The sequence below is a fragment of the Brugia malayi genome (assembly GCF_000002995.4).
Source record: "Brugia malayi strain FR3 genome assembly, contig: Bm_v4_Chr4_scaffold_001, whole genome shotgun sequence".
Taxonomy (NCBI): Eukaryota; Metazoa; Nematoda; class Chromadorea; order Rhabditida; family Onchocercidae; genus Brugia; species Brugia malayi.
In genome coordinates, this window is record NW_025062478.1 from 3,426,713 (window position 1) to 3,448,516 (window position 21,804).

Genomic DNA, 21,804 nt, shown 5'->3' on the forward strand with positions numbered 1-21,804 from the left:
GAATAGGCACCAACTCGTAAATAGCTCAAAAAAGGATCGTTAAATTGATGCTCAGTTAATAATTCAACGTATTAACAACTCATCGCATTTAAATTAAAAGAAAATTTTAAAAATTGCTGTGTTATTCGAAATATATTCAAATGGAGAAATTTGCGCCTATGTAACTGCTTAACAGCCAAAAAAAATAAATAAATAAATAATCCTCAAGCGTTAAAAGACGAAAGTAACTAAATTACGAGTTGGTGCCCTCACGCATACTTGAATAAAGAATTTTTACACAGTTAGATATCATAAAATTAACAATGAAAATTTTCACTGAACAAAAATAGTAGACAAAATAACATAAACAGTAAAAAATAAACAATATTTAAGAAATTTAAAAAACCAAAAAAAAAAGTTGTTAGTAACAACTTTAAAATCATTAAAAATATTAAATTATTGGCAAAATTACTTGGATGAAAAACGACAATAAGTTTTTAGTAAAAGTTAACTATCCACAGAGAGTTAATAAAAAGAAAACAAAAAAAAAAAGTAAATAAATAAATAAACAACGAAAAAAAAGAACAGCTAATTCCAAGGTAATTTGGTCTAAAGCGTGCTATGTTTATTCTTTAGCAAGTTATGTTCAGTTCTGTGATAGCAAAAAAAAAAATTCCCATTCAAAAGTTTTTTGATTTTACTCTGCCACTACAAGAGCTAGTGTAAAACAATTAAAAAAACTTCAATCTTTTCCATACTTTGAGATCAGCTGTTTTAAATAACACAAAAAAAGGAAATAAAAAGCAAAAAAATTTTTTTTTATTTTATTTTTAATTTTTTTATTTTTTTGTATTTTTTTAATTATTTTCTATTTTTTTCAATTTTTTTTGAATTTTTTATGTTTTTTATTTTATTTTTTTTTTTTTTTTTGAATCTTTTTTTTGTATTTTTTTAATTTTTTCTTTTTTTTTCATTTTTTTTTATAATTTTTTTTATTTTTTTGTTTTTTTTCGTTTTATAAATATATTTTTTTTATTTTCAAAACCCCCTCAGATGTATTTGGTCGGAAGAGGATGGAGAACTGGAGCAGACAGCGACAGGTTTGCTGCGCGGGGAAGGTCAGGCAATTTCATTGGCCTGAAAAAAAATTCACTGATTAGAAAAATATAAGATCCACTTCATAAATATTTTCTTTTTCATGATCATTCAATTTTTTTTTTTTAACTTTTAGATCTCACTTCTTCAATGTCACTAGTTTCTTACCTGGAATGAAGAGGTGGTGGGCATCCTCTTCTCTTCCCACCAAATCAAGCCTTCGGCGCTTCACCTGTCGTTCGTTTATTACGGCCGCACATGCCCTCGGGCACCAATCGAGGGCATGGAGCTCTACCGCTGCCGTTCTCTGTGCGGCCGTAAATTCGGGTGGCAGCAAGAGGTTGTGTCCACAACGGGAGCAAAAACCTGGAATATATAATGTATTACATCGATAATGAGTCTACTGGCTTTAAATAAATCAAATGTAGCAATATTTTTAAAAACTAATTGAAAATTCCACTTCAAAATACTTACCATCTTGCTTATGTGCTTTTGAGGCGTGAATACGCCACCCTTTCAGTGTTTCAAACTGCCTGCCGCAGAGACCACATACTGAAAACAGAAACGATAAGAAAATATTACTGCACAAATTGTTGCTATTATTGCACAAATCGATATGAGGATGGAAATCATAAATATGATTTTATCAATAAGAAATCAAAAATATGATTACATTCCTTCTATAAATTACAGCACATAATCATTTCCAAAGTTATTAAAATTATAAATTACCGATATTTCTGTTTCTTTCTCCTTGAGCTATCGTATATGGCTCCACCCGCGGCACTTCCAACTCCATTCGGAGTTGCTCCGGAAGGTCTTCTAAGTCGGCTGGATGGAACTCTTCCGGTTGTGCCGCAGCCAATATTTCCTGCGTGGCAGGAACCGGGATTCTGATCGTCCTAGTTCGTCTGAAACAAGCTTATATTTAATGGAAATTATTTGGCAGAGAAAGTTAGTATTTGCCTAATTAGCAAATTACTTTGCTATACAATTGCTGGTAAAACTTAAACTTACAGGACGAGTTCACGTACTGCTTCCACCGGTTCCGTGATGTCACTCGTCTCCATTGGTACCCCCGGTACCTCAGGCTCTTCTTCTTCTTCGTCTTCCGGCAGAGGGGTCCACTCTGCTTCTAATGGCCAGTTCTCGGCCTCATCACCAGTTTCATTTTCAGGCAGAGGAGCCCACTCTGCCTCTTCTTCATTAAATTCCGGCTCCTGAGGTACCGGGTCCTCTTCCATTACTGCATGGGCACTTTGCCCTACCAATTCCTCCAACCTCCACCCCGCCTCCACCATGCGTTCTATGAGCGACTGTTCAAACTGAAAAAGCTATTTTTTACAGTCACTTTTTAAATTTGAGGAAAGTTCAGCAACTCTTTCTTCACACTGTATCAATTTATAAAAAAATAAGAGCAAAAAACAGGAAGACAAAGTGAAAATTACCTGAACAGTCCTGCTCAAGAATCTCTGCAAAATTCGGTACATTTCCGGCTCCCTTTTAAGGTATTCAAAAACTACTTGGATTTCTTGATCCATGGGAGCCGATTTCTTATCCTATAATATTAGTAAAGTTTATCAAATATTCATTAAGTATAAAAACACGTAATGCAACTATTATTTACTTATAGTAATTAATAGTTGCAGTTATAGTAGAAGAATGCGAAGTCACACATTTCAAATCTACCTACAGTATAATACTATTTATGCTAATCATTAAATCTCATACATTTTTTCTATCATATTTCTTATACAAGAAAAAGAATGACAGGAAAAAAAGTGACGATAATGAACATCTATATTAGTATTTTTTTGTATTATTTCGCGCCCATGAAGATATTTGCTTGCATATCGAGACTGTTCCATCCTTTTTTTTTTTTTCTAGCGCATATCATTCGCTTTCTTTTCTCGCAACAAGAAAAATCTCTAATACATTTCAATTTGACATCCGCGTACTCTGTGCGTTATCATTTTCCTACACAAACATTTTTTTTTTCTTAATTATTTCTTTTAATTGGTGCAAATTTCTGTTGTATTTATCCAACAAACATTTTAATATTTAAATTAGAAATTTAAATTAAATTTAAATTAAATTTTTAAATTAATATTTAAATTAAAAACATTAATATTTAAAATTAGAAATGATAATTTTTTTAGCAATTCACTTAGATTTTATCAGCAATTTTTTCTTCCATATTTAATTCTTTATATTCTTTTTTCGATATATTTTTTTATGTTGTTAATATTTTTAAAAATATTTTTATGTCATTATAGCAGCTACAAAAGGTGCTATATCGGCCAAAACGAGTGCAATTACGGGATTTGCTTACAAAAGAGGCCTTGGATTTACTACCTAAACAAGGTATAACTTCTCCTTTTAATTAATTATTTTTCAATAAGTCACTGAAAAAACCAATGCTTTTTGATTTTAGTCCTGCGGATTTTTTTTCAATTGCTTTTTTTTAAATTGCTGTTGTATATTTATATATTTCATATCGGTGTATTACTGATAGACGTAATAGTGTTCAGTGTTGGTTTTTGAATTTTCTGTGTAGCGGTCTTATTTTTCAATGATATTTTATTTCATCAGATGTTGATTTCTTTCTAATTTGTATGCAAATATTCTTAAATATTGACTAAAAATTATACCTTTACTCTTAGCTCACTCTTAATTAATTTTTACCACTGGGTTTTGCTTTCACTTCCAATGTTTGTATATTACTATCCAACTTCAAAATCTTATTTATTTTTTGGTTTCAAACGTTCTTTTGTCATTTTTGTTTTGAGCTTTTCATGCATTCACTGCAATAAATAGTTGATTACATTAAAGTGTGTTTTCATCTCATGACCTATACCTTTCGTGAGCTGTTTAAAGTGAATTCACATTCATACTATCTCGACCTAAAACTTACATGGTCATAGGTCTCGTGTAATAGTTTTGCCAATAATTTTGCTATAGTTTTGTTATTTTATAAATCAGTAAACGTTTCTCAGTATACGTTTTTTTACAAATCAGTTTAAGTTTTTTATGTTATTTTTTCCTGAACTTAAAATCATTTCAAAATTTTTTGGATTTTTATGAAATGTAGAAATTATTAACAATAGAATTATGACACTCCTTCAGTAAATCAGAACTCAGGAACTTCTCGATCAGTTATTTATAAGAATTTTAGCAACTTTTCTATAATTAGTTAACGTGACGTAAGTTTGAAATAATGTGGGACACTACTGAATGAAACTGAAAACGCTGAAAAAAAATGAAAAAATTGGAAAGTTACCGCAATTTTTTCTATCTAATTTAATGGATTACTTAAGTAAAATAAAATAAGGTAAAATCATTTCAATGAGTAAATCAATGGCAGAATGTAACCATTATTAACATTGATATAATCGATCTATTCTCTTCACCATTTAGCGCCTCTCAATATGAATGATATTGAGTTCTACAACATATATGCGTCATCTATAAAAGGAGGAACGAAATTGAAAGAAAGCAAAAATGAGGGAGGAAATTAGTGAATATATGAAACAGTGAACATCTAAAGCATATCTTATTAATATAATATTGTTAAGAAGGAAATTAAAACTTAAAAACTTACTTGAAGCTACATTTTTCAATTTTCTTATTTTTGTAATGATCGTTTAGATCGGTAGTGTATTTGCGGAAAATGTTCTTTGGATAAAAAATGCAATCATTCAGATTTGTGAAAATCCAATTAGAAATGCATGATATAAAAAGCCGTCATTGATATTTATCTGGAAGCCATTACGTAAAACAAGCAAAAACGTAAAAATCGAAAATTTCCGTTTTTATTTTTGAAAAAAATAAATAAATAAATAAACACTTTCAGGCACGAAAATTGCCCTTTATTATTTCCTTGAATTTGAAATTCTATATTTTTAAATTATTCGTTTTAATTCGAACAAGATTTAGCCTGAAATGGTACTAAAGCATATTCGAGTACGAAGCTTCCAGCTAATGCAGCATTACGAGCAGTAAATTAAGCTAATGATTCTCAACTTGTCAAAAAGAGACATAAATTTAATATATGCAAATGTATATATGTATCTTTGTAAGTGCACACCTATAGACAGACACACATACAAACACACACACACACACACACCCACACACATACGAACGTGCACATACAAACATACACATACAAACGTGCACATACAAACACACACATAAAACGTGCACATACAAACATACACATACAAACGTGCACATACAAACATACACATACAAACGTGCACATACAAACATACACATACAAACGTGCACATACAAACACACACATAAAACGTGCACATACAAACATACACATACAAACGTGCACATACAAACACACACATAAAACGTGCACATACAAACATACACATACAAACGTGCACATACAAACACACACATACAAACGTGCACATACAAACATACACATACAAACGTGCACATACAAACACACACATAAAACGTGCACATACAAACATACACATACAAACGTGCACATACAAACGTGCACATACGCAGATATTTGCATAACACACATATTCCATCTTTCACAGAATATCAACGGGAAGTGCTTGGGTATTTTTTTTTTTTTTTTTTCGAGTTGCTCAGCATTATGTATTAATCAAATTTAATTTATTTCATTTACTGTCATTTTTACTAACTTAATTTTGTTTTCATATATTTTATATATTTTTTAATTGAAAAGTTCGCTATTTACATTTAACAATTAAAATTTAACTAATTGATGTAAACTATTAACATTTATTATTAATCTGTGATGATTAATTAAAGATTTACAATGTGTGGTATGTATTATTTGGGTATTGTTTTGGAAATATCTGATGGTCGAATTAAAGTATTAAGAAAAACTAAAATTTATCAATTCAATTGTGAAATACCAACAAATGTTGTACCGGGTAGTTGGATCAATTTCTCGGTAAGTAATTTAAAGCATTAAGTGAAATTACTCTGCATTAATTAAAGTTTATTTTTAATTCGAAATTGATCCAATTTACATCCAAAATTACTATGTTAAGTAAGGAAAAGAAGTGGAAAACTGTAGACCAAATTGTTTTCTTTCACACTTTCACATGTTTTTCAGTTTTTTTTTTTTTTTTAATTTGGTGATTTATTTTCCAAATTGCAGATAATATTTGTAATCAAAATTCAATTTGAATTAAAGAATTGCAAAAATTATGCGGTGATTATAAAAAAATTTTGATTGATGTTATAAATAGATTTTGAAATTACAGCAAAAAAAATGTTTTCCTTTTCGTTTTTTTTTCTGATTACTGAGTGATTTTGTTTTCAGTCCAACAGAAATTGTAAGTATTTTAGTATTTTAGTCTTTAAATTTTTTCATTTATTGGAATTAAAAAAAGATTATGGCAAATAATCAAAATTATTTATTATATACCGTTGGAAAAATGCTCAACTTGTATGTCTTTTAATGATTCCTTTTCATATAATTTTCATTGATTTTCATTTGCGATTAATGATAATAATGATTTTATCGATTTGGCTAGAAGAAAACACTCAGAGAAAAATGCTAAACTATGTCTCATTTCATATTTTAAATTATATACATATGATATTGGTGCAAACTTATCTCTGTAAATATATATTTCAACTCTTACATGTAGCGCAATTGAATTTCATAAAGTTAAATATTACAAAAAAGGCGGTTCAAATTTATGTAAGAAATAGACATTTAATTTACATGCGAAGAGAAAAGACGAAAGATAATGATTGGACGAAAAATGAATAATTATATGTGTCTCAATTTAAAAGAAAAAAAAGTATTGAATATATTTTCTTTCTCTTGTTTGTTTTATAGTTTAATGATGATTCGATGGCACCATTCATTGAAGCTTGTTCACCAGTTCTTCCAACCAAAATTGTAAAGTTATATGACAGTGATGGTTCAATAAGCAGTCGAATTTCAGTATGCTTCAAAATTTGTTATTAATAATTATTTGATATGTTTGAAAATTTTAATATAATTCTTTCCATTCTTCCGATTTTTCCCTAAAAAAAAGGAAAAAAAATTCAAAATTATCTTTGTTATCAGTTTTATTTTCAGATTCAAACAATCGCAGCTACACCTCATCGAGAGAATTTAGATGATACTCTGGAACAATATGTTTGGTCACCTCATTTTGAGGTGTTATCCATTATTATTATAATTTATAATTCATTAGTTTATTTGTAAAAATTTATATCACTTATCTTTTTAAAATAGTTTCATTCAGTTTTGGTTTATAAATCTTCTGAATTGTTATTGTACAGTTTTTACACTTCGAATGTTACATTTCTCATAATCTTGTGAACGGAAAGCAATTAAATGAAATGTTTATTTTCTTAATTAAGTAAGTTGACTAATTAAATAATGCATATATATTCTTTGGATAATCTTGATATTACTTGAATATGGTTGTATCTTTTGCAGTGGATCCTAGATGATAATGGAATATTTAATCATGAAAATGTTATGCCAGATATTATTTATGTGACCTGGATTGAACTATTAACCGAACCGTACATGTCGAGTAATGTTTTAATGAAAGTAACTGAAATTATTAGACCAGCTTATAATCAACTTCCAATTTATGATGCGGTTAGATTTTTGCTTGTAATTAATTAATATATATATATATATATATATATATTTAAAAAATTACTACTTACACACTTAATACTTCTACACCCCCATCTGATATGATTCATCAGTTAAAATAGATAGATTGATAGGTAGATTTCTTATACATCATAAAGTTATTTATGATAAAAATTGTAATCACTGACTCATAACATTGAAGCATAAAGTGGAGATTCTTTTAGCTTTATCAGTTTTTCAAGACTATTTGTAGAAAAACTATTCTCACTAGCATGCGGAATATTTTGGTGGATTTAAAAATGATTTATTGATGTAACCATGGATTTTTTTTTCTTAAAACAATTTTCGTATTTTTACATATTATTCCTAATTAAATCATTTTCAATTTGCATATTATTCATAATTAAGTCATCAGATGGTTCACCTTATAATATTTTTTGGTAAAAAATCATTTTTTTTAGCCATGGATTGGATCAGAAATGCCAGCTGATGCGAAATTACTATCAGTTCACTGTTTGGTATACGTTTTTTCATCCTTTATTTTTGCTAAAGTTAATTTTAAGTGCCTTAATTTATCATCAAATTACTTCGTAACGTAATGTCAAAACTAGTCATTCCTTTTTTTTCCCTTTTTTTTAGAAAAATTTGTCTAAGAATAAAACCAATCCAGCGGCTATATATTCAGGATTAGTAATTCGACGTGATATAGACTGCCAAGGAAGTGAGTTATTTCTTTAAAATATTAATGGCCTCTTTTTTTTGTGTTTATTGTTTTTTTTTTTTTTTTTATTAATTTCGCTAAATAATGGAATTATTTGTCAGTGTCTAAAATATTCGATGTTACAAATATCACTGAAGATATAAAATATTATACATACTTCTGGAACTTTAGTTATCTTCGTTTAATTTTTTTTTTTTTTTCAAATATTGATAAAATATTAATGAAACATGCAACTAACTCATCATCAAAAAAAGAAAAAACAATAAAATTAATAAATCTTTTGCTATTCTAATAATTTTTGAGATTTCAATAGTCAGATATAATTTCATTATTAATATTAGCATTCATACTTATTACTATTTCGCTGTTAAAGAGGTCACTTCGGTATTTTATTTTCTTCTCAAAACTTTTGCAGTTATTTTAATCTCTAAAAAATAAATTTATTGAAAGCAAATATCTTAAAATTTATTATCTTTCTTTCAATTTTTACATCTTTTACTCATTTATTTATCTAAAATCATTTATTGATCTTATAGCAGAGCAAGTTGTCTTATGGTCGATAGCAACTGGAACTGTTTACTTCTGTCATCAGCAATGCCAGAATATCTCGATAGGTGCTTGGATTGATTTTGTCGTACAGAATGGGTTAGTTTCTATTTCGTTTGTCGTTTTTGTCCGATTTAGCTATCCAAAAATTCCCTATTCCTGAATATTTCCATCTTATCCGTTTTTTTAACGTTTTATTTCGAAACGGAAAAGCAAATTTTCTTTTAAAAGGATGAATAAATGACGACAATTTAGAAGCAGACCCAAAAGTTTTCAAAATTTTTATTTAGTATTAAATGCAAAATTGCTTTTTGAAGTTTAACTTTTAATTTTATAGGCGAGATGGTATTTTAGAAGCTCATAAATTAAAATATTCAAAGACACAAATGATGCTAACTAGAGTGGTAGATGGTAAAGCTCAGGTAATTATAATTTTTGTTTTATAAAAATGCTGTCATAAGGTTAATTTTTTATTTCCATTTTAACTTGCGCCAGATCAATTTATTTTCATTAATATGCAATCATTTATTCGTAGGAATTGTAGATATGTCAAAAAGTAAAGATACCAGAAAATTTACCCAAAAAAGATTGGATTTGGATAAGTGATTTTGCTGGAAAAGTTTGGGTTGATTTGGAGCATTTTAAAAAGTCAGTGATGAATCGATGGAATGAATTAGCTGGAAATATCACATATGTTTGGCTTTCGTACGATCAGTTCGGCTCTACAGTATGCTGGAGATTTCATTCTATCGCTGAACCAAACCAATTTGTTAGTTTACATTATGCATATTTTGTATAAGTAGTTTATATTATGTACTTTATGAAAGAGATTTTATGCAGTTACACGCATTCCACGTTTATATGTTTATTTATTTGATTTAAATTTACATGAAATTCTTATCTCTCATTCATATGAACATCAAAAGTCTTATCTTTCAATACTAAACTTCGTTTCAAGCATTCAGAAATATCAATAAGATTTCGAATTAACGGAAAATGCTTTTCAGATAGAAACAAAAGAAGATGCTCTAAATAATGAACGTTTTGCTGATTTGACTATATTGTAACAAGGAAGTTCTTCTCTGGTAAATTGTTCACTACAAATTTTTTTAGTTTGTAAAAGTTTTAAATTGTTTAAATCGTTTTAAATCGTTTAAATAACAATTATTTAGATCCCTCCTCTTTCAGTTTTTTTTTTTTTTCTTTTCCCCAGTTTTATTTAACAATTGTTATTTTCTAAGTTTTAACTTCACATCTTTTTACATTATTATCATTATTCATTTTTTTTTTCAGTTACTGAAATATCATCTCATATTGGTATTAAAGAATTTCAAGCAAACTAATAATCAGTGCCGCACAACTCAACATGATCTTTTGTTGTAAGGAAATATGATAGTGCTTTATCGAACTCTGCTGGAGCTAATCAGTTTTGTATTTTATGAGATAACTGAGCTATTTTTTTACTACACATGTTCTAAAGTTCATTTTAAAGTTCTCTCGCTAAGTAATAGATTATGAGTTGGAAAGTAATAGATTACTATGAATCGGAAGCCTAATGAAAGCCTGGTGATGAGTGTAATGGATATTTGAGTATTTTTCTTATAAAAATATTTAATATCTGAGATAAATAACAGTTTTATTCATTCGGTGAGATATGATAAACGAGTATATCATTGATCCATTTAATAGAAATTCTTTTATTTTTGAAATATTAATTTCTAGTTAATATGATCTGATCATCAGGAAGAAATCAAATGGTTTGTTTCTTTTTAAATGTCGCCTGAATTGAATTCACTTTTCTTTTGTTTTATGGTTTTTATAAATCTTCATCCCGTATTTTATTTATTTTTTTGTCCACAATTTATATTACGAAAAAAGAAGTCGGTGACATTGCAATTGAAATACTTTTCTTTTGATTTTGATTCACAAATATTTTGTATACCTGATCGATTAATTTTATGTATTAAATATTAATAAAACAAACGAAAAACATTACAAAACAAGTATTCAATTATCGACTAAGAAGAATGATTTGGAGTGATTGTTTGTTCATCTTCGTTTATAGAGTTACATGACGCCAGAAAAAAACATAGCAATTTGTTATTGATATTAGCTTAATTTTTATATTTTTCATAGATTAGACAGAATTAGGTTTTCAAACTACCTCCTAATAATAATTGGACTGCCATATAATAAATATATGGCAGTTCGGTTAAGCAATCACTATGGAATATATTGGATTGAATAGTCCGATGTATATTTTGTCTTTTGTCGAATTTTTTTTTCAAAATTACCAATGATAAAAGAGTAAAAAGAAAATACGTTACATATAGATCACATATAGCATTTGCTTTGCGTCGTTAAATTAAAAAATCTATTATAAAATTTAAAGCTGGTGGAGGGAGAAAATGCAATGGGATATAATGCTGTAAAATACAAAGATGTACCCGGAACGCGTTTTTAATTACGGTGTATTGGGAATTTTGGGTATTAATGGTGTTACCTGGGCTGGTCGTGGAGCTTGTTCGGTATCCTTTAGTTGCAGGGGGTTGTGTGGATGTGGTACATGTGGTAGCCATGCGTACGTTACATGTGTGGTTCACGCACGTGAATGTGCATAAGGCGTATGTCTGCATATATGTATATTTTACCATTTGTTTTACTTAAATTTTTCTGAAATTCAGTTGGCAGTTTTTTGAGAAATGTCGTTTTCAAATCATTTCGTACATCTTTCAGAAATGTGACTTCTTGAACACATATGACAGCAGTTTCGTTTCTATGCATGGAAACTCTGTGATACGATTAATATCTAATCAATGCAATTTTCAGGGTATTGTTCAGTAGGCGTTAAATCTTATACAATGAGTAAAATTCCACGTGATACGCTTTTCGAATGTGTCAATGAGGTGTTGAAAGCATCGAAGGAAAAGAAGCGGAAATTTCGTGAAACAGTCGAATTACAAGTAGCACTGAAGAATTATGATCCACAGAAAGATAAACGTTTCAGTGGATCCGTAAGGTATTACCAACAACTATATCAGCACCAATTAATCCTTTCTACAAAATGCCTACTCTTTCCATTCATGCCGAATTGTTGATTGGGATGAGCAGGAAGTCGTTTAGCATAAACGGCGAAGACTTTAACCCAGAGTCTTGAAATAATGGGAAGGATTTCATACACTATTCTTTTTTGTTGTCTGAAATCCGAACTAATTATGTTAACGAGTGACGAATAACCGTAAGCACTACGTTTCATTTTCTGATACAATATAACGGTAAAGGGGTCATGAATAAGCATGAAGGAGTGGTCAAAATTAGGTTACAATGAAAAAGTTCATTTAATTTATTGTTCAGATGATTGCAGGGGGAAGGAATACCACAGAATGAAAAAGAGATTGAATAGGGTTCGATGAAGCAGACAGAAGATAGGATAGAATAGTTTTGGGCAAATTTCATGGGATGTTAGGAAACTTTTCCATTTGAACTCGATGGTTCACTCAACTTAGTAGTCATTCAGGCTATCCACATTTCTTCCATCACATCATCGTTTGCTTGCCCATTTCCTAATGGACGGATCTCTTCGTAGTGCTATTAACTGAATTAGATGTAGGCTACGTATAGATGTAAAATGATTTTAAGTGAATGAGTTATTCCTTCTATATTTCGTTTTGTTTCGAGGTTTCAATTAGTTGGTTTTTATAGTAATCTTTCAATTTAACTTCCATATTGAAATATTTACTGTTCTTAGGTTATCTATCGACAATTCCGATTGCAAATAACATTATATTTAGGCTGAAAAATATACCAAGACCAAATATGAAAGTGTGTGTATTGGGCGATCAACAACATTGCGATGAAGCTAACGCAAACAGTATACCGTGCATGAATGCGGATGAATTAAAAAAACTGAACAAAAATAAGAAGCTGATCAAGAAGCTAGCAAAGGTTTCCTTTATTTGTTTTTCATCACTCTAATTCGTTTTGACCTTTATGTGATATGTGTTATTGATGAGTGTTCATTTTGAAAGGAAGATATCACCAGTGTAATAGTGGAAAAACATTTTTTACATTTTTCAGGGGTATGATGCATTCTTGGCTTCGGAAGCTTTGATTAAGCAAATTCCACGTATACTTGGACCAGGTCTAAATAAGGCTGGTAAATTTCCAAGTGTTGTTGCTCATTCTGAACCACTGATAACTAAAATTGAAGAGATCCGTTCAACGATCAAATTTCAAATGAAAAAGGTGAGTGCTTTCGTTAATCGAAATGACCATTTAATGTATCAGAACTTCCATATCTGAGAATTGCAAGCATTGGTCACTGTTGGTCTTAACATGAAACAGCATTTTAATTGCAGGTATTATGCCTATCGGTAGCAATTGGACATGTTGGAATGACACCGGAAGAGCTGGTTTCTAATATCGCTCTTTCTATCAATTTTCTTGTGTCGTTGTTGAAGAAGAATTGGCAGAATGTGCGGTCACTACATATAAAGAGCACAATGGGGCCACCCCAGCGATTATATTGATTTTTATTGTGTTGTCAACTGTTGTTAGTGTTGTTGCATTATCTGAAGTGATAAATGATTTGCTTGAATGCGTGAAATATTTGAACTATACTATTGGTTAGTGGGAATTGGTGTTTTTCAAAGATAATTTGAAATATATTTGGTTAAGTTCTACCATAAAATGTTTAATTCCGGAAATTCTTTTCTGTTGGACGACAAACAATATTGAAACTTTGTCAATAGTGATTTATTTGGTTTCAGATGGTGATATCTTCGGAATAAGTTTCAGAATTTTCTGAGTGACCACTTAATAGAAGTGTATGTCTAACTTCTTTTACTAAGGTTTTAGGTTGGATGTGATGTTTGACATGAAATTTGAAGTCTTAGAGTCTTTGACATGGTAACATTTCACTATAGTTGTTATTGGGTTGTGTTCTATATGTGGTAGAGGTAAGGAAGGAATAGTAACATTTCCGGCAAATCTTTTCTGGTACACTAAATGTGTGTGTATTTTAAAAAGCGAATCTTCTGGATTCACGGATTGTGTCCGTTTCAAAAAAGGTCTTCAAGATGCATTCAACCGAATGTGAATATATCTTAACAAATCTCGGGTGTCTGGGCTTATGTTTTCTTCTGTTTTTGCTTGTTGATTATTTCAAGAAACATGTTTAATTTTTTTTTTTTTTTTAATGAGTGTTGAATCTTTTAAACAAATCTAAATTCTCGTGCTCAATTCATTTTTTATATTTTAATATTTTCTCAGACCATTATGTAATTTGATGTAATTTAAAATAACAGTTGAAGCCGACGAGGAAATGCATTTTTTTAAAAGGGAGTTTGCAGCAAGTGCCATTCTGTTAAGTCATCAAATTTGAAAGTAAAAAAAAAAAAGCAGAAAGAACTTATATGAGGAAAGAGGGAGAAGAGAGGAACGAAGAAGAGAGAAATTTTTAATCTGTAAAATTAAATTCAAAGGAAAAGAGAAACACTAATTAGTTGTAATTCCATAAATATAATTCACTGTAAAAATATTTTAATAAAGAATAAATGATGAGCATAATCATTCAAGGTGCTTAAGGAATTAAAATAAAGAAAAATATTATAAAATGTTTAATTCCACTAATTCATATAAACATTCTGTTATTTTTATTATTCAAGGAAAAAAAGACGTTATGATTTTAATTTTAACTTCTCCAAAATATATCATTCAAATTAAAATTTCTCATTCATTTATGGTGCCATATTAATTTTGTCATTTATTTAATAAAGCCATTTCAAACAAATAAATATGAACTTTCTGCTTGTGCAATAAAAAGAAATGAAATGTTTCATATTGGAAAAAAGTGCATTTAAAATTAAAAAAAAAAAAAAAATAAAACAAAACAAAAATAATAGACTCAAAGTTGAATAAATTAATTGATGAAATATTTAAAAAGTAGATTCATAAAAATTTAACGAAATGAATAATTGAGAAGTAGTAGTAATAAATTACTACAATAGAGATGCATCAAATAAAAATGATAAAAAAAGAAAGAGAAAAAAAAAAAGTTGAAAATTTATGACAGGAGAGATACTTTGGGCGGAGATTGAGTATTGAAAGAAGTAAGTAAGTAAAATAGAATGATTGAAATAATTCATTCCTACCGTCAACATTTTACTCTCGTGCTACTTGTTCCAAAAGCCACCTTAGCTGACGAATGATAATTATTACTTCAATTTCGTTGTCAAGCTCTTTCGATGTAAATAAATACTTGTACCGGAAGTACTATGTTATTTACTTTACTTTCTGGTTTAAATTTAAGGTAAATTCTAGGTTATATATCCTATAAGATAGTATGAATTAATCCTTAGTTACTTATCTCATAGCATAGTTTTAATTAAGTTTAAAATCTACATTATCTATATTATATATATTTTTCATTTATAATAATAATAAATTTGATGAGAAAAATAAAGTGGAAAATAAAAATTTCGTTTTGTTGTAGACACTTTTTTAAAATTATTACTAACTAATAATTAATTTGTTTTTGTGCATAAATATCAAAAATTTTAGCATTAATTATTATAATTTAAAACGAAAGATTTTCCATTTTTTTCTTATTTAATGACATAAAATCAAATTTTTTTGGAATTTTAAATTTTTTTGAAGAAAATTTTTTATTAACATTTATCCATTTTTTTTTAAAATTTTATTTTAATCTAACAAAAAAGTGCACGTCATCTTTCTTTCTTGATCTTTAATTATGGTAAGTAAAAAAAAAGAAAAAGTTCATATACGGATGTTAATTAGCTCTTTTATTGTCAAATCGAAATTTAATAAAATTTTATCTAAAGCAATTTGAAAAAAAAAAAAAACATTTTTTTTTTTTTACTTTTCTGAGAAAAAAATGAGACAATTTATTTGAATTTCAAATAATTAACAGAGAAAAGAAAAGCAAAAATTAATCATTCACTCATTTTTACAACAATTAATTCAATTCTGTAATAGCAAAAATTAATTTTTTCATAACTTTCTTAATAATATTTACCACCGGTTGCAATGATTTGTTTGGAAAGGAAAAAAAAAAGAAAGGAGTGAGAAGAGAAGTAAATATTGAATTGAATATAATTTGAAATGCAACGATTTCTTTTTTTCTTTTGAATGGCTAACAAATAAAGCATTTAAGCCGGCCACTATAGGACAAATAAATAAAGAGAAAAAAAAAAGTTGTTGGAAAAATTTTTATATTTCTTCAAAAAAAAAGAAAAAAAAAATGAAAAAGGAAGAAACGGAGATGAAAGAAAAAAAGGAAAATATATTTTAATTTTTACTTTTTGTTTTTCTTTCTTTTGTTTCATTTTTTTTTTTTTTACTTTAAATAGATTATATATTAATATATAAATTTATAGGATGATTTTCGATAATATTTTGTATTAAATGCATTTTACAACAAATTATTTATAATATTTAATTCTTTTTCATTCTTCCCATCTACCTTCTTTTACTTTCTCTTTTCCTTTAAAACATTTCCCATCCTATTTCATTTTCATTTTTCTTCCTTCTTTATTTTGTTAAATTCTGGAATGAAGATGAATAGAGGAATTTTTTTGATTAGATTTTTGTGTAAATTTAGTATTTAACTGACAGATTCAATTTCAATTTAATCAAAAAAAAAAAGAAACGAAAAAATTAAAAAATTGAAAAAGATTAGATAAAAGCTTTTATAAGTCTTTCCTTCAATGGTTGTCATAGGAAATAATCTGTTGAAATTAGAACGATTATTTCAAAATTAATATATAATTTAGTACATTTAAAATTATTTTATTTTTTGAGGAATGTATTTTTAACATAGAAAAAGAAAAAATAAAATAATATTATACTATTACTATCATACTGTAACGGTACAGTAATCGCTGAACAGATTACGGTACAAAAAGAATACAGTAGTTTACAAAAGAGAAACAATGCAATAGTTTTGGATCAGTTATACTGTATGTATTAAGAAAAAAAAACCTAAAATAATATGGTACTATTATTAGTGTCATTTTATGATTACTTCGTGAAAAGATATAATTAATTGCCTTTAGCATTTTTTTTGATAACATAATATTTGATAAGGTATACACATATACAATTTTAAAATTTCAAATTTGATAATGAAAAATTGCAAATTCATTGTTTCTGTTGTTTTTTAATCTATAATATGCTTATTTTATAAAATAGAAAACAAAAAAAAAGCCTTTATTATTTTTTTTTCTAATTATCCTTAATTGTTTCTTTTTCAAAATATATTTAAATTATATATCAAGTTTGTTTTCTTTTTTCTTTTCCATAATATTAAACTTGATTTTTTAAGATCAAATTTGGAAATGCAATGCAATAATACATACATTTGTATATACAACATATCATAGATTCATGATCTTATCAAAATATCAACTAAATTATCTCCTTGCTAATTATTTAAATTTATGTTATTCACCAAAATTTGATCGACAAAATTTTTAACTATAAACTAAAAGAAATTTTTCTCTTTATTCATCACCTATTTTTGTTGTAAACAAATTTAAATAATTTTAAATTGAGCAAACTATTATCATTTGATATTATGGAAATTGTAACAAAATTTACATGCGATTGTTGACAGAAACATATATTCCGGTTGCAGTATTCCGGTTACAACTTGGACTAAATACATGAATTTCCGATAAGTGATATTAAGATAGATAGAAGCTATTTGAATCAATTCAATTTCTGCATCATTTTTCCACTTCTTTTTGCATGCTATGTTTTTTTTTCTTCATAAAAAATTTATTAATAAATTGAAAGTATTTTATGTTTCATTCATTTGTGTCTTTTAAAATTTAGATATTTGATTGCAAAAAAATTAGCAAAATCACCGTTATTCTTTTCATCCATTATATGCTTATTGTTATAAAATAATTCGATTGCTTTTTTCCCAAAAAATATTCTTTCTTTTCTTTTTAAATTGTTATTTTTTAAATTTTATTTATTTCAATTTCAGCAGCACATTTCGCTTACCTTTTAATTGTTGATAAAGTAAATCATAGTTATAAGCAAAATATATAATTTATTTTTTCCTTTTTGTTTTGGTGCAAAAGGAATAATTTTTAAATTATAAATTTTTATTATGTAAGTATAAACTATTATTACTTTTTTCTTCAGAAGAGAAGTATATGTATTCTGTTAATTAGCAAAAAAAAAATTAAATTATACACTTATATGCTTTATCACTCATTTTCTATTCTTTACTCTTTTTTTTTTGCATTTCAATGTTATATTCATTTTTCTTTTTTTAATTAACAAATTTTCTCTTTTTTTCTTATCCAAAATATTCCAATTTCATTTACAAAAAAAAATCATAAAATCATAAGTTTCATATACTTTTAAAAATTTAGGGAATTGCTACTTAGAAGAAAAAAATTTATACATTCATATGATTTTATGAATTTTAGAAAGTTATTTTTTTTTTTTTGATTAAATCATTTTAAAATTGAGATTTTTACATCCTTCTTTTTCTTAAAAAAAGGAAAAAAAATGTCTAGATCATTTTATTTGACATATTGTACAAACATTAAGGTAAACATAATTTATCTAAAATAATTTATTTCAAGTTTTCATCTAAGATAATTTATTAAATGACAAATTAAATCCTAGTTTATACCACTACAATTAAAAAATCGCTGTATAATTGTGTTAGATAAAAAATATAAAATAAGATGAAGAAAATGTAAGCATAATAATTATTAATATTTATTATATAATAAAAAATAAATGATTTTTAATACTTTTAGTAGTTTATATTATTTCTTTTTTTCATTGTAATAGTTCATAATTTTTAACAGTTTGTATTTTAAAAAATAAAAATTCTTTCATTCTTTCTTTTCTCATTTACATAAATCTATCTGATATACTTCGAGTTTCTATTGTTTACATAATCAATTACAGATATTATCTCACCAAAAGAAAAAAAAAGTTGAAAAAAAATTAAAAATGGAAGATTAATTTTATGTTTAATCTTCCGTTTTTGAAAAGATGAAGAAGCACAGTTTTTTAATTAAATTTTATTTTTTCTTGTTTGGTAATTTAAAATAGACCGAGAAAAAAAAAGAGAGGAATGATTCGTTTTCTTTTTAATTAAATACCATTATTAAAATTTATCATTCATTATTTTATTGTTCAAAAAAAAAAGAAAGGAAAAAAAAAAAAAAAAAAAAAAATGTTATTTCTCTTACTTTATTACTTTTAAATGACTGCAAAAAGTCACAAAGAAAAGTATAAAAAATGAATTTATTCATTTCACTCAATAATAAAATGGAATATCTCTCCTCTTTTTATATTATTAAATGATAAAAGTAATATGACATCGGTTAACGAATTAAATTATAAACTATTAGATCAAATGTATTCCTCCTAAATCCCTCTCTCTCTCTCCCTCTCTGTCCCTCTCTCTCTCTTTATCGTTCAGTAATGTTTCTTAAGTATTTATATTTATATGTTAGAGCGTTTAAAAATAAATGAAATTGTTTTCACAAAAAAAAAAAATTACGCTTACGCAGCACAGACAATATGAAAAAAGGAAAATCGTAATTTCATTAATTAATTTTGAACTTTAATTAAATTATGCTTTTTTACATCTAAAAAATGAATAATTTATGGAATTTAACAGTATTAAAATGTATTTTCGAAGTTTTTAAAACAATGAATGCTTTGTTTTTGTGTTTACTATTAGTATATGCATTGTTGTTTGTTTGTTTGTTTGTTTATTTTGTTTGGTTTTGTTTTTTTTTTTTTCTTTATTGGTAAAATTAAACTAAATATTTATTTTTCTTTTTTGATTTCTAACATTTTTTTGTTACTTTTTAATAATGTTTTTAGTTTACTTTCACCTTTTTTATTACAAAATATTTCATTTCTAACATTTTTTTTTCTTTAAATTTAATCAATGCAATCAAATTTTAAGATCAAAATAAATTAATCAAATTTGAATTAATTTAAAAAGAGCAACCAAATCAATAATTATGGATAAATGATGACAAAATATACAAATTATGCAAGTATGTCAAGTATAAATCATATCCAAATAATTTTTTTCAAATAGATTAGTTTGTTTTTCATTAAAAAAAATAAGAAAAAAAAATTAAAAAAAAAATAAACTAGAAAAAGAATGAGAAATAGATAGAGAAGAGAAAAAAAAAACAAAAAAAAAAAGTGGTTTTTCTGATAAAAATTTTTCTTCCATTTCATTGCTTATATATTTTCATTTTTCAATTTCACATTTTTTTTTTTTAAAAAATAAAAAGAATTAAAAATTTGCAACATTTCAAATTCGTTTTTTTTTTATTGTAAACATAATTAGGAAGGATAAATTATGATGGATAAAAATGGAAAAGATTGAAAAAAAAAAGAAGCTATAGATAAAAAAATCTGTAAATTTTAAATTTATTGAATTTTGTTGAGAAGTTATTGAAGCAATTCGTAATTTATTCTGAATTCATTAAGCAAATTTTATGCTTCTTTTCTCTTATTTTTTCGTTTCCTGTCATACTTTTTTATTTTTAACGATTATTTTACTTTTCCCGTTAGCATTTTTTTATTTTTTACATTTCGTCTAACATTTTAAATATATTTTAAAAGTGTAAAATTATCGAAAAATTTTATTTTAATTTAAAATATACGAAGTTAATTACTTAGCTACGACATTGTGTTACAATTTTAGATTGTCAAATTAAGTGCGTCATTTTTCTTTTATTCGAAATTTCAACCTTAAAAATGACAAATTAGAAAATTTCAACCTTAAAAGTGACAAACTCAGTATGAAAATGATTTCTTCAGTTTAAATCACATTTATAAATAGAAAATAAAGTTTATAATTTAAATTACTTCATTCCATCTTTCACATGCACTCTTCTTTTGCAACAAACAAGTAAAGTTGAAATTTCAAATAGCTTAGTGACAAATTTTAATTGCTTCCTTCTTGTTCTCTCATAATTTTTACTTTTTATAATTTGTTTTTTTTTTTTTTTACTTTTTTTCTCTCCATATCTTTGTGTTTGTTTTTTATCAAGGCTGAAATTATTTCCAAAAAGTTTTATTTTAATACTTCATACAAATTCGTTTTTCAATCCATGAGTTAAGGTTATGAATTTATTATTTTTGAAATGATTTAAGCATTTTTATTCTCCCTTTTTTTTGGAAATATGAAAAGAAAGTATTGAAGTTTTTCATTTCCAAAATTTTGATGATATTTGTTTTAATTAAATTTTTAATTTGATAATTAAGATTGCTTACTTTTTTCCTCTTCTTTTTACCTATTTAGTCCTAGGTAAAGAAACATTACTTAACCATAGTAAAATGGTATGTTCAATATTTAATTTTTAACTTAATATTTCAATTATTTTCGTTGCTTGGGAAAAATTCTAAAGCTTACACATGTCTTGTTAGGTAAAATTTTTTACCTCATGCTTGTGGGATTTTTCGAGACTGCTAATGAATAAAATAATTACATTAAAATTAAATAAAAGGCATTTCTCAGTTATCAAATATTGAATCGAAATTCATTTTTGTTTTTGTTAGTTTTTCTTCCATCTATTATTGATTTATATTCTACATTTTTCTTTAAACTTTCTTACATTTTTAATTTTCTTTCATTTAGTTTTTTTTTTTTTTTTCCTTCTTTCTTTGTTATAAAATTTGATTGTAAAAGGAAAAAAAAAAAGGTACTGCAAACGAAAAAGGGAAAAGAGCACATCAAAAAGCACAATTTGCATATTTTTAATTAAAAATTTATTACTTTTAGTAATGTTAAAAAGTTATGAAAATT

The 21,804-nt window shown here is 26.4% G+C and overlaps 3 protein-coding genes across 4 annotated transcripts; 2 read left to right on the top strand and 1 right to left on the bottom strand.

The window, feature by feature from the left end:
- Positions 1 to 1,108: 1,108 nt before the first annotated feature.
- Positions 1,109 to 2,615, bottom strand: Bm17740 (Uncharacterized protein; the record flags this gene model as incomplete). The annotated part of the gene is made up of 6 exons (XM_043081500.1): positions 1,109 to 1,116; positions 1,243 to 1,440; positions 1,549 to 1,626; positions 1,807 to 1,985; positions 2,092 to 2,399; positions 2,523 to 2,615. The coding sequence occupies 6 exons, from the start codon at positions 2,613 to 2,615 to the stop codon at positions 1,109 to 1,111; spliced, it is 864 nt and encodes a 287-aa protein (XP_042937434.1).
- Positions 2,616 to 5,896: 3,281 nt separating this feature from the next.
- On the top strand, positions 5,897 to 10,039 carry Bm10627 (Uncharacterized protein; the record flags this gene model as incomplete). Its single annotated transcript, XM_043081501.1, has 10 exons — positions 5,897 to 6,025; positions 6,926 to 7,033; positions 7,172 to 7,252; positions 7,538 to 7,705; positions 8,167 to 8,223; positions 8,345 to 8,426; positions 8,963 to 9,071; positions 9,310 to 9,394; positions 9,517 to 9,741; positions 9,980 to 10,039. 10 exons carry the CDS (start codon positions 5,897 to 5,899, stop codon positions 10,037 to 10,039), a joined length of 1,104 nt encoding a protein of 367 aa, XP_042937435.1.
- A 1,794-nt stretch (positions 10,040 to 11,833) lies between these two features.
- Bma-rpl-1 (60S ribosomal protein L10a, putative) lies at positions 11,834 to 13,501 on the top strand (the record flags this gene model as incomplete). Of its 2 annotated transcripts, XM_001891833.2 has the most annotated exons (4): positions 11,834 to 11,991; positions 12,764 to 12,917; positions 13,050 to 13,217; positions 13,331 to 13,501. In XM_001891833.2, 4 exons carry the CDS (start codon positions 11,834 to 11,836, stop codon positions 13,499 to 13,501), a joined length of 651 nt encoding a protein of 216 aa, XP_001891868.2. The 2 variants fall into 2 exon arrangements, with proteins under 2 accessions (XP_001891868.2, XP_042937436.1); XM_043081502.1 differs by lacking the exon at positions 11,834 to 11,991 and having other exon boundaries at positions 12,789 to 12,917.
- Between the last annotated feature and the right edge of the window lie 8,303 nt (positions 13,502 to 21,804).